This window comes from Mustela nivalis, assembly GCF_964662115.1.
Source record: "Mustela nivalis genome assembly, chromosome: 12".
Taxonomy (NCBI): domain Eukaryota; kingdom Metazoa; phylum Chordata; class Mammalia; order Carnivora; family Mustelidae; genus Mustela; species Mustela nivalis.
The window spans coordinates 73576764-73589868 of record NC_139031.1 but is presented as its reverse complement, the minus strand read 5'-3'; the positions used below and the strand labels follow the sequence as shown (position 1 = coordinate 73589868).

At 41.2% G+C, this 13105-nt stretch overlaps 1 protein-coding gene across 4 annotated transcripts in view; it reads left to right on the top strand.

The window, feature by feature from the left end:
* Positions 1-5976: 5976 nt before the first annotated feature.
* Positions 5977-13105, top strand: part of CROT (carnitine O-octanoyltransferase) — a 47751-nt gene continuing 40622 nt past the window's right edge. For 3 of the 4 annotated variants that reach the window (XM_082692381.1, XM_082692379.1, XM_082692382.1), the window contains exons 1-3: positions 5977-6067; positions 6692-6743; positions 9864-9999. In XM_082692381.1, the coding sequence (XP_082548507.1) occupies positions 9885-9999 (115 nt within the window). In that variant the 5' untranslated portion in view covers positions 5977-6067; positions 6692-6743; positions 9864-9884. Of the gene's footprint in view, positions 6068-6650; positions 6744-9863; positions 10000-13105 lie in introns of all 4 variants that reach the window. The other variant, XM_082692380.1, reaches the window with a different exon arrangement.

The window sequence follows — 13105 nt, the reverse complement described above, 5'->3', positions numbered from 1 at the left end:
ACAGGAAACAAGAATTTGGTTGTTAGACTGAAAAGATACTGGTTACATGGCATTGGAAAAGATTTTGAGATCTATCCTGGCCTTTGGCAGAGCTCTCAGTATGTACGAGTTCCAGCCCATTTTGGTTCCAAGGCCAAATGGCGTGGTTGAACCTGCTTCTTTCCACATATTTACTTAGGCCAGGGTTTCTTATTCTCCGCAGTATTGCCATTGGGGTTAGATAATTATTTTGGTGGGGTTTTTAGCAGCGTATTTGGTCTCTCCTCACTGAATGTCAATAATATCCCCACTTACAGTTGTGATCAGTGGAAGTATCTCCAAAAAAATATTTTGGGGGCAAAATCACCCCATCTTGAAAATTACTGCTTCAGAATATGCTGAGACAGCTACCAGGTAGTACCAGCCAAGCCACTTTATAGCTAGATTTTAGTTGCTAGGATAAGTTTGTGTTCTGTATTGTCATTTCTATACTCTTTGTCTTAAAATTCCTGTTTGTATTCCTTCTGAAATCTCTAAACAGAGAGTAGATTTTTTTTAAAAGATTTTATTTATTTATTTGACAGACAGAGATCACAAGTGGGCACAGAGGCAGGCAGAGAGAGAGGTAGAAGCAGGTTCCCTGCTGGACACAGAGCCCAATGCGAGGCTTGATCCCAGGACCCTGATAAGATTTGTATCCAGAATATATAAAGAGCTCTTAAAAAACAACAACAAAGAGACAAATAAACCAGTTTAAAGAAAATGGGTAAAAAATCTGAATAGCTATTTCTCCAGTGATACACAACTGGTCCATAAGCACAGGAAAAGATGCTCAACATCATTAGTCTTCACAGAAATGCAAATTAAAGCCACAATGAGGGGTGCCTGGCTGGTTCAATTGGATGAGCATCTGCTGTCTGCCTTCCACTCCGGTCATGATCCCAGGATCCTAGGAGCCCCCTGTTGGTTTCTCTGCTCAGTGGAGAGCCTGCTTCTCCCCTTCCCATTGCCTGCCACTTCCCCTGCTTGTGCTCTCGATCTCTGTGTCAAATAAATAAATAAAATCTTAAACACCTCCCCCCACACACAATGAGCTAACACTTCCCATCTAGGATGGCTATAATCAAAAGGACATACAATAACAAATGTTACTGTTATATTGTTATTGTTTGTAAGGTATGGAGAAATTGGAATCTTTATTCATTATTGCTGGGAATGTAAAGTGGTGCAGTCACTGTGGTGGAAATCAGTGTGGCAATTTCTAAAAATGTTAAACATCGAGTTAGCATATGACCCAACAATTCTGCTCCTAGGTATGAAAACATATGTTCACACAAAAACTTGTACATGAACATTTATAGCAGCATTATTTTAATAACCAAGAGACAGAAACAATCCAAATGCCTATCAATTGATGAACTGATAAAGTGTGGTATATCCATACAATGTGGTATCATTCAGCCATAAAGAGAAATGAAGTGCATGTATATGCTACAATATGGATAAATATGGAAAACATGATGCTCAGTGAGAGAAGCTGGTCACAAAAGATCTATTTTATGATTCTAATCATATGAAGTGTCTAGAATAGGCAAATCTATAGAGACAGAAAACAGATTAATGGTTGCATATGGCTGGGGAGGTAGGAATGAGGGGTTGGTGAGGAATGACTGCTAATGAGTATAATGTGCTCTTTTGGAGGTGATAAAAAAAATTCTTAAATTAGATTATGGTGACTGCATAACCCTGCAAATATGGTAAAAGCCATCGATTTATGTACTTCAAATGGGCAAACTGTGGTATGTAAATTATATCTTGATTAGGCTCTTACTTTTTTTAAATGTCATGTTCTGTTTAGTAATAAGAATTTTTATATCAGTATAAGAACATCATAGTTACCTTAACTCTTTGCCAGGATTTTGGTGGTAAATTTTTATATACAGTAAATATCACCAAAGGCAATCCTGAAACAATCATCACTGCTAAAAAGAGGCTCCTTGTGTGTTCTTCTGTTGTTGGTAGTGGAGTTAATTTTTAGTCTCTGGTTGGTCTCTTTGCATTCAGCATGCCTTAGTTTGTTGTTGGCTGCTTCCCAAAATGACTGCCTTTTTACTGTCCTCCCCATTAAAAATAAGAAGAGATCACATAATTATTTCTTCAATATGTTCATTTTACACATTGGAATGAAATAAAGATCTATCGCATTAGATTAGAGCTATTTATATATTACTTCATTACTTCTTAGTGATCTAGGCAAACCATGTCTGAGAACACAAATGGGGTCCCACAGGAAAAACCAAGAGGGCCCGTGGCTTCCTGCAGGATAGAAATCAAACACAAGCCAGGAAGATGTGAGAGCAGAGTTTAATGAATAGCGTAAGTGATAGCATATAGCATAGAAGATGGAGTGCCTGGGAGGCTCAGAAAAGGAGAAGAATGGGATTTCTCCACTGCTTGAGATTAGGATTTATACTGGAAAGGGTTCCAAGGTATGGGGTTCTTTCGAAAATCCAGGTTAGTCTCTCTTCCCCAGCACTGCCTGTGGACATGGCAGCCATCCATTACTGGGCATTGTGACTGCCCTCAGACCTCTGGTGAAGGCCAAATTCATTAAATAGAGAACCTAGAAGTTCAGCCAGCAGCAGTCAGACCGATATGTCGAAATTAAGCATAATTGGCAGAAACACAGAGGCACTGATGACAGAGTACATAGAAGACTCAAGGGCCAGATCTTGATACTCAACCATGACTACAGGAGAAAGAAGAAAACAAAGCACACATTGCCCAGTGGCTTCTAGAAGTTCCTAGTCCACAATGTCAAGGAGCTTGAAGTGCTGCTGATGTGCAAAAAGTCTTAGTGTGCAGAGATTTCTCTGAATGTCACCTCCAAGAACCGCAAAGCCATTTGGAAAGAGCAGCCTGGATGGCTGCCTCAGCCACCAATCTCAATGCCAGGTTGTGCAGCAAGGAAAATGAATAGACAGACAGCTTATGTGCACATCATATTTGTGTTAATAAAACAATAAAACTATCAAAAGAAAAAAAAAGGAATCCAGATTAGGGTCTCAATGAAGGTGACTGTCTGGTGAACAAGTATAATTCCATAAATCACTGGAGGGGCTACTGGCCCCAGTGTCCACCGTGGTTTGTTCTCAAGATGTTCTCAGGTGTGTGGGGACCTAGGACAAAACTCAGAGAGTGATCAACTGTTTTGTTTCCCCCCTGGAGTGGGAACATAGCTTCTTTGGTTTACTCAGATGCAAGATGAAATACAGAATATGAGTAAATGGGGCCTAACAGAAAAATACCAGGGCTGGAGACTTTCTAAAATGGAGTCCCTTCAGTTTCCCTATCTCATTAGAGTTAATGAGAAGTTTGATGTGCAGTGGAAATGCAAACTTCTAGTAGTTTTGTATTTTTATTATGGAACTCATCTAGACTTGTCCATAAGGGCTTTTTCTATTTGTAGTATAGTGAGAAAGAGCTATATAGGACTAAAAATGAAAGCTCTTTTATGGCAACTTAAAAAAACTTATTATCACCACTTGTTGTACTTAAAGCGTTTCTCCAGAAAAATATTTTGATTCACAATTGATTCTTTTTTTTTCTTTTTTTTTTTTTTATAAAGATTTTATTTATTTGACAGACAGAGATCACAAGCAGGCAGATAGGCAGGCAGAGAGAGAGAGAGGAGGAAGCAGGCTCGCTGCTGAGCAGAGAGCCCGATGCGGGACTCGATCCCAGGACCCTGGGATCATGACCTGAGCTGAAGGCAGAGGCTTAACCCTCTGAGCCACCCAGGCGCCCCACAATTGATTCTTAATCTTGGGATAGCTTCTTGTTATCAGCGTACTTCATGTGCCTGAAACACCTTCCTTATTAGCTAGTATCACCCACATCATCCTAGGAAGTGCAAGGTAGTTCAAATTTAACCTGAACAGAACATAATTTGGAATCTGCCATTAAAAATATATATTATGCATTTTTAAATAGAAACTCCTTGGGTTTGTGTTTGTGTTTTTTTTTTTTAAGATTTTATTTATTTATTTGACAGACAGAGATCACAAGTAGGCAGAGAGGCAGGCAGAGAGAGAGAGAGAGAGAGAGAGAGAGGAGGAAGCAGGCTCCCCGCTGAGCAGGGAGCCTGATGGGGGCTCCATTGCAGGACCCTGGGATCATGACCTGAGCCAAAGGCTGAGGCTTTAACTCACTGAGCCACCCAGGTGCCCCATATTATGCATTTTTAAAGAAAAATCACTTACATGCTTTTTAGGTTTATGGGTGCATGCACTTATCAATATAACATATTTTAAAAGATTACATTGTTTTTGCCCTGCATACTCAAGTCTGTTCCTGTCATTTTCATTCAGTCCACATTTTTTCCTCCTTCCAAGAATACAGGAATCTTTACAGAAATAATTTGCTTCCCTTTAAATTCATATCAGGAGTAGGAGAAGACAGCAAAGGTAAGTTCTATATCACCAACAGCCATTAAACATGCACAAACTTTTTAAGAGGTGCCAAAACTCACTAGGAAGAAGCAAAAAGTAGAATGAAGGCTTTTGAGCAGTTTTTAAAAATTACTGTTTAAGAATACTACCTTGTAAGCCAATTTCAACATTATCCAGAACACACATTTACATACTTTGAGAAATGTTCTTATCACAGCTTCGGAGGTAACTACTACAAGCAATTTACAATTCCGTATCTGAAGCCTTTTTGGCCTGGTACATCTCAGAATTCAGAACTTTTATTAGAAAGGTGTGTGGTCCTATATTATGCAATACTTCCAGCATGGGTTGGAGCTGCACTGTAATTAAACACGTTAATTGTTCCATAGAAAACTCAAGGACTGTTCACACTAAGTGAATATCCACTTATTCATGGCTTCAATTCTGTTCAGGTTAGATTTAACTAGAAGGGATTTAGGAAGACAGATAAATGACTGGTTTGACATGTTTAATGTAAAGACATGTTTATCTGAAAGCCGGTTCTTTATCATTGATATCTGGTTCAGAGCCAGTGCAAACTCTTGGTCTTTTCTTCCCCCCAAAAAGGAACAATGTATTTAAAACGAAAACTGAAACAGTATCTTTTGTTTCAAAAGTTAAATGTATAATGGACTAGCCTGTGAAATGTTAATTTTTAGTAAATGTAATTTTTAGTTAATTACAACATGATCCTCTTGAACTTGTCGAGCTCCACTTTGGTTAAAAACTCCCATTTTGGGGGCACAATAGGACAAGACATCAGATCAGGCCCAAGCTTGTACTGTGAGCATCCCTTGGGGCTTCACGGACCCTGGGACCAAGAAGAAGGGCAGAAGGGTAGGGAAGGTAGGGATGCTGCGGAGTGTCTGGGCCATTATCTACGTTGGGCTACCTTCAGTCTCAGTTGGGTAAAGGGAAAGAAAGTAGAGATCTTTGCGGTCACTGCTCTCTTGCCAGGGAACAGGATTCCTTTCAGAGGCATTGGTCTAACTTCTAGCTCGCCGGTTGCAAAGAGTCTCACTGGTAAGGAGGAGGAGCGGCTCGTAAGCCGGAGCTGGGGCTAGAAGAGGAAGGGCAACAGGGCGCCGAGTCTTGCACAAAGTGGGTGAAAACGAGTCTAAGCCACTAGTTCCTGAATCGGTCCCAGAGGATTAAGGGTACCTGCGTGGATGGAGCACTACCGGACCCGAGCCTCCTGACCCGACATTGTGCTCCACCTGCACCAAGTGGTTAACTGCGATGCCGCAGGGCTTGGGGCCGTTCCTCCCGCGGCGGGGCAGCCTTTCGCCGGCGCGCAGTCTAGGACAGACCTCTATAAGGAAGACGCCCGCGCGAAGCGGGGCTAGGTCCTACCCGAGCGCAGGCCCGGCTCATCCCCGGCTTCAAGTACGGGGCGGGACCCTCGCGGCTTTCCATCCAATCCTCGTTCCCCGGTGACCGCGGGGCGGGACCCTCGCGGCTTTCCGTCCAGTCCTCGTTCCCCGGTGACCGCGGGGCGGGACCCTCTCGGCTTTCCGTCCAATTCTCGCTCCTCAGCGGCGGCGGAGGAGCGGGCAGTGGCGGCTGTGGGCTCCGGCGGAGTAGGCGAAGCGCAAGCGGTGAGATCTGCAGGCCTGACGGGACAGCGCTGTCTCTCTCCCTCAGCCCTTGGGGATCGTGAGGGAAAGTTAGGTTGCTTCGAAGAGAGCTGTATAAAAGTAGAACGGCGGAAGTGCCGGGACTCTGCGGGAGCGTGGTGTTGGCCGGCATCTATCTATCTTGCTTGCGGGGGTCGGAAACTTAGCCCTGAGGTTGGGTCGCCGGGCTGTCCACAGTGCCGCTAACTCGCATTGCTCTCACTTGGCCTCGTTGAGTGTGCAGAGCTGCTCCTGGTGGGGTGGGCGGAGGCTGAGCTCTCGTCGCGCTCTGCGTGCCCTGTTTTCTCCAGTCGAGCTTTGAACGAACTCCTTCCCCTGAGACCCTTTGTGTAATGAGAGTGTGATGATCCTCGCAAACCTGCTGACTCCTGTAGTCCTTGCGAGCCAGCGTTTAGCAGATGAACTTTTTTGCGCGTTTGCTCGGATTCCCAACAGTTTAAGTCTTGGGGCTTCCCAGTTTCCAGAATTTTTGCCTTCCACGTTCGTTCACCAGTTTTTGCTAAAAACATCTCCCAAATATAAAAATACTTTTTCCTGCTTACAGTCACCAGCCTAGTTCGTTTAACCCCTGTATTCTCGAAACAGGATCGGTGCCGCAGGCTCCTGGCAGTCCTAAGCAATTCATCTTAGTGTACCGGTATGTGACACTATGTTTGTTTCCTTACCTTCCTGCTTCTGTTTACCATTTTATTTACATGCTTTGCATTTAATTGCTCCAGGAAGCCTACTGTAAATTAGTTCCAGTGACATCATTGTCTTAAGGCGTTTGTGGTTCTTGTGGAATTATTTAATCTTCGTGGTAGAGAATTCAGAATAATCCTTCCTGAACAAATTTGGTAGTTTCTATTTTCAGTGTACCTTTTGGTGAGTTAAGACTGGTATGGGATTGGTAGTCTCGGTATGAGTTTTCTAGGGTCTATTAAGTAGCAGGGAGGTACACAAGGAATAGGGTATCTTTTTCTGTATATGTGTATTAGATTCTTACTGCTGACAACAACTTATCACAAGCTTAACAGTTCAAAATAAATATCACAAATTGGTTTTCTCACAGTTTCTATAGATTGGAGGTCCAGCTAGGGTTAGTTGGATATTCCGCTAAGGATATCACAAAGATGAAATAAAGTTTTCTGTAGTTCTTGGTCCTTGACTGGAGACTCTGGGAAAGAAGCCAGCTCTAGGCTAATTAAGGTTGTTGGCAGGATTAATGTTCACGCATTTTTACAGCTGAGGTTCCCATTTCCTCCCTGGGTTCCAGCTGGGGTTTTTTTCAGTTCCATAAGACCACCTGTATCTTGATAGCCAGAGAGTACCTTCAGTCCTTTTCTTGCTTTTAATCTCCCTCACTTACCTGCAGCCAGCTTCTGGAGAAAGCATTCTGCTCCTCAGGGGTCCAGTGATTAGACCCACCTGGGTAATCTATTTAAGGTTAACTGTGTTGTGTAAGATTACACGATCACAAGCGTGGAAGTGATGATCTTATATTCACAGGTTCTGGGGAGTATAAGGGTGGAATCGTGGGAGCCATTCCCAGAAATTTTGCCTAGCATAGTTTGGTTGTCTCAACTAGATTACGTTATTTTTATAATTTTTTTGGTAGGCATTTTAAAATAATCCTAATAACATCTCTTTCTGATTATGATTATCCTCTTTACAGATAAGGAAATTCAGTTAAAGTTAGTTGTCCAGGGGCTCATGGCTAGAGAGCAGTGGAGTTGGTATCTACCTATATTTCCATTTGGTCTAAAATTTATATTTATGCGTGGTCAAAATAAAGTGCAGCCAAAGTCACTATATGGGAAGAAGCTGAGGAATTATGAGATCTTTGTTGTACCTTATTTTTGGATTATATCTTTTTTTTTTTTTTTAAGATTTTTATTTGGGCGCCTGGGTGGCTCAGTGGTTAAGCCGCTGTCTTCGGCTCGGGTCATGATCTCAGGGTCCTGGGATCGAGATCGAGTCCCGCATCGGGCTCTCTGCTCAGCGGGGAGCCTGCTTCCCTCTCTCTCTCTCTCTCTGCCTGCCTCTCCAACTACTTGTGACCTTTGTCAAATAAATAAATAAAATCTTTAAAAAAAAAAGATTTTATTTATTTGACAGAGGGAGATATCGCAAGTAGGCAGAGAGGCAGATAGAGAGAGGGAGAAGCAGGCTCCCACTGAGCAGAGAGCCAGTCTTGGGGCTTGATCCCAGGACTCTAAAATCATGACCTGAGCCAAAGGCAGAGGCTTAAGCCACTGAGCCACCCAGGTACCCCGGATTGTATCATTCTTTCAGTGGTGTAGGTTACACTCTTACCAGAACAATGACATGAATAAAAGTGTTTTTTCATACATCTATTGGGAGGAGTGTAGGGCTAGTAGGAAGATTCTGACAACCTCAATACATGGCTTCCATAAACAGTTCCATGGTGCTGCTTTGGTTGGTCCTACTTGTTAGGCAGTGAGGAGAGAAAGCATAGAGAGAGTAAGTGTAGTTAGTCCTTAATAGGGGCATGACCCAGAGGAGACACATTACAAAGTCATACTGAGCTCTAAGGCATGGTAGGAATGAAAGCTGTGTGGCTTTATACCCATTTAGAACTCAAGATTCTGTTAAGACAAAAAGGGGAAAATTTATATCGACTGATAACGGTCTGTCACACCCTTGCTTTTTTTTTTTTTTGCCACACCCTTGCTTTTGATGATGTTTTTTTCTGTAACCTTCTATGAGTGGAATATTTTGTATGGCTTTGCTATTGTAATTTAAAAAGTGGCATTTGAAAGGCAGGTAATTCCTGCAAAAGATCCTTGATTTCTCAATTGCTATCATATAACTTATTTTTTAAAGACTTCTTTGAGAAATCTCATTTTCCATTTAACATTTGTATACATTCACATTTTGGGTTAGTTTGGGTTCTTTGAGGAAAATTAATTTGTGATAAATGTTTAAGATTGCTTTGGGATACTTGAAGCTGTTCGTGTAGACCTCAAACCATCTGCATAAGTAGGCTATAGGAACTTGTCATGATTTATGTGTTCTGTGATATCCTACAGCTGGTTGAGTCTTATTCTGTTCTTCATACTTTAGAGACTTCTTTCTTTCCACTCATCATACTTTGCTACACATCTGAATTCTACCTACCCATTTATACCTACAGGGAGTTTGCTCACAATCTCAGGTTTAATGTAGGGCAAAGATTTTAATGAAAGAGATGTGGATTTTGGTTTCTTCATACATAAAATGGAGGGGAATGCAGAAAGGCAGAGATACTAGGAAGATTACATATTTATCTTCTATCACACCTGTTGTACTACTTGGCAAATAGTGGGTGCTCAATAAGTCAAAATTAGGGGCGACTGGGTGGCTCAGTGGGTTAAGCCGCTGCCTTCGGCTCAGGTCATGATCTCAGGGTCCTGGGATCGAGTCCCACATTGGGCTCTCTGCTCAGCAGGGGGCCTGCTTCCCTTCCTCTCTCTGTGATCTCTTCCCTTCCTCTCTCCTACTGTGATCTCTCTCTGTCAAATAAATAAATAAAATCTTTAAAAAAAAAATAAGTCAAAATTATACTAGTTCTACTGATGAATCCTTGAATTCCAGCAATTGGAGTCTGTACTTTTTTTTTTCCAATTGATTTTCTCTGACAAGTTTCTGAATTCCTTAAGGACTAGGACCAAATTCTGGATATACTGTGATCCCTAAATAATGATTTAGTGAACTGTAACTAGCATATATAAGAGTATTTATGAGATTTAAACTATCAGGGCTTTTTTTCCTTTAGTTTTCCTGTTTTGATTGCATCATGGAAAATCAGTTGGCTAAATCAACTGAAGAGCGAACTTTTCAGTACCAGGATTCTCTTCCATCTCTGCCTGTTCCTTCCCTTGAAGAATCATTAAAAAAATACCTTGAAGCAGGTATGTTTGTGATCTAGTAAATATTAATATTATTAACAACTTAGACAACTGAAAGTATTAGAAGTTGATGAAGTTCTTACTGTTTTTTCCTTTAGGCTCATGATAATTAAAGTATCCTTAAAATGTCCAGAACTTGGAGCGCCTGTGCCTTAGTCAGTTGAGTGTCCAGCTCTTGATTTTGGCTGAGGTCAGGATCTCAGGATCTTGACACTGAGCCCTCTGTTGGGCTCTGAGCTGGGCATGGAGCCGGCTTAAGATTCTCTCTCTGTCCCCCTCGCCCTCCCTCTGCCCCTCCACCTCCACCCGCTCTCGTTCACTCTCTTAAAAAAACAAACAACAACAAAAAAGGCATTTAAAAATGTCCAGAACTTTGTTGTATCTCTCAAGTTAATTTTTCCTTAGTTTAAAAAGCCAGATACTACTATTAGGTTTATAATAAAAAGTAGTAGGCCTCTGCCTTACGCTCTACTTCCCACCCAAATCCCACTCTCTCTGTCAAATATTTTATCTTCTTTTTGGTATTGTTTACCTCCAGATTTAAAGTTTACTTTAAACTTACTTTAAACTTAAAATAAACTTACTATTAAACAAAGAGTAGTTAGGTTTTTTTTAGTTGTGGATATTATAAATTTGTTTCTAAGAAGATGTGATTTAGCTCTTTCATACCTTTAACCTTCCCCCTCTTCACACCCAACATATAGGCAATCCAACATATCCACATTTTCCTTTTTATTCTTTCAATATAGTTGTACAAAATCACCATTTGGGATTAAATTAGTATTCACCTGATTTAATTCCAGGTTTCAGCTGATTTAAATCTGTATGTACCTGAGTTAATTTACCTGACCATCTAGGGTTTCTTACTAGGCAGCTATTCACAAGAGAACTATTCATTTTACTTTGAATGCCTTTTTATGGCATTCTTTGTTTTGTTTTGCTTATTTTTCCTTTGCCTACTTTGCTTTGTATCTGTAAATAATTTACTCTCAAATACTTCAGTACTGAAAATCCCTGACTACATTATATACTTTATATATATATGAAACATATAAAAAATTATTTATATATATACATATGTTATGTACAAGTATATAGATATGTACCTGTACATTATATACATGAGCTATTCTCTTGGTTTCATTTCTTGGAGACATCCCTCCTGAGGCCCTCTGCCTTCTTGCTTCAGTTAGTGTTCACTTTCCTTGAGTGGGCTGGACAACTGTTAGCTTGGAGCTTTCCTTCCCCCATCTCTGGCAGTTCTTTTTACCTCTCTCTCCTGTGTTGGATTCCCTGGTTCCTGGCTGTCTATTTCTTCCTCTTTTTACTTATTTTTGTGAAGTACATCTTCAGTAGCTACTTGAGACAAAGAGTTTCTGGGAAGGAAAGAATGTAAGACCTTAAATTTTATTCTACCCTCATACTTGATTTTCTGGCTGAGAATAAAATATTCTGGGTTGGAAATGATTTTTCTTAAGAGTTTTGAAGGTACTGTTTGTTTCTCCTGAGATGTTCCTCCTGAGATGCCATTCTGTTTGGTCCTTTATATGTGACTTGTTTTTTTTACACTCTGGCTGTATTTGAAAACTTTTTTCTCTATCTCTACCATTCTGAATTTTTTTTTTTTAAGATTTTATTTATTTATTTGACAGACAGAGATCACAAGTAGTCAGAGAGGCAGGCAGAGAGAGAGAGGAGAAAGCAGGCTCCCCGCGGAGCAGAGAGCCCGATGCGGGGCTCGATTCCAGGACCCTGGGATCGTGACCTGAGCCGAAGGCAGAGGCTTTAACCTGCTGAGCCACCCAAGCGCCCCCCCCTTCTGAATTTCTTGATGTCCCTTAGTGTATAGATTTTTTTCATTTTATTTCTCTGAATATACAGTAGATTCTTTTAAGTTTAAAACATGTTATTCTATTCTAGGAAATTTTCAAAATACCTTTTCTTAGATAGTTTTCTCCTCCTTTCTTTGCCCTCTCTTTCTGGAACTCCCATTAATTGGATCTGGTGAGCTCTGGGTTAAACTTTTTTTTTAAATGATTTTGTTTATTTATTTGACAGCAGAGATCACAAGTAGGCAGAGAGGCAGGCAGAGAGAGAGAGGAGAAAGCAGGCTCCCCGCGGAGCAGAAAGCCCGATGCGGGGCTCTATCCCAGGACCCTGGGATCATGACCTGAACCGAAGGCAGAGGCTTTAACCCACTGAGCCACCCAGGCACCCTGGACTAAACTTTTAATTAGAAAATTATTTCCCTTGTTATTTAGTGGCTTTCCCTTTCTGGTTTGCTTAGTGTTGGGTGTCACCAATCCTGTTTTTGCTCATTCTGCTTTTTGATTCTCATTTGAGAGGCTTTCTTCAAATATCTGACAATCACTAGTCGTTCATTTTTAAGAGACCCTAAAAAGCTGATTGAGAGCTTTGTGCATGGGTAGGGGCTTGGTGACCACTGGTGGGCCTTTGAGGGAACCTTCTTGCAGAGATCTAGCAGTTCGACTGGAGCATGCCCAGATATGTGATACTTCTCTTGGACTGATCCGTTTCCCCAGAGAAGAATCCTCTTTTGTTTAGAAGGCATGAACCTAATGTCTAGTCTTTTGTGGGCTAACTAGGGAAAGGAGGCTGGAGGGCTTATTTTTTTATTATAATCTCTCTTTTTTCCAGTATGGGTTAGGATCTATTTATACTGTTTGTCTGGTTCAATTTCTCTACACTTCTTCTGGTATTGGTAGGCAGTTGCCTGGCTTTCTAGAATGGAGAAAGATCTACAGGTGTGGGTGTGAATGAGATGGTGGTCTGCTGCTTCTGAACATTTTTAAGCAACCTGTTATCAGTCTCTGTTTGCCCACTTTGGAAGTCCATTTGCCTTGGACTTGGAAGTCCATTTACCTTTCTGGGATTCTACTGCAGCCATTTGCTTGCTTCCTGGTTTGCACTTAAACCTACCTTGTCTCTTCCTACCTTCTACTCTCCAGCTTTAGATACTTTCACCATTCTACAAATTCAGTTACCATTTTCTCACCTCTTTTATAATGCATGAAATCTTAGTTTAACTGGTCTGCTGCCCTCTCCTTTCAGATTCTTTGTCCTTATAGATTTATACCTTTTAATTACT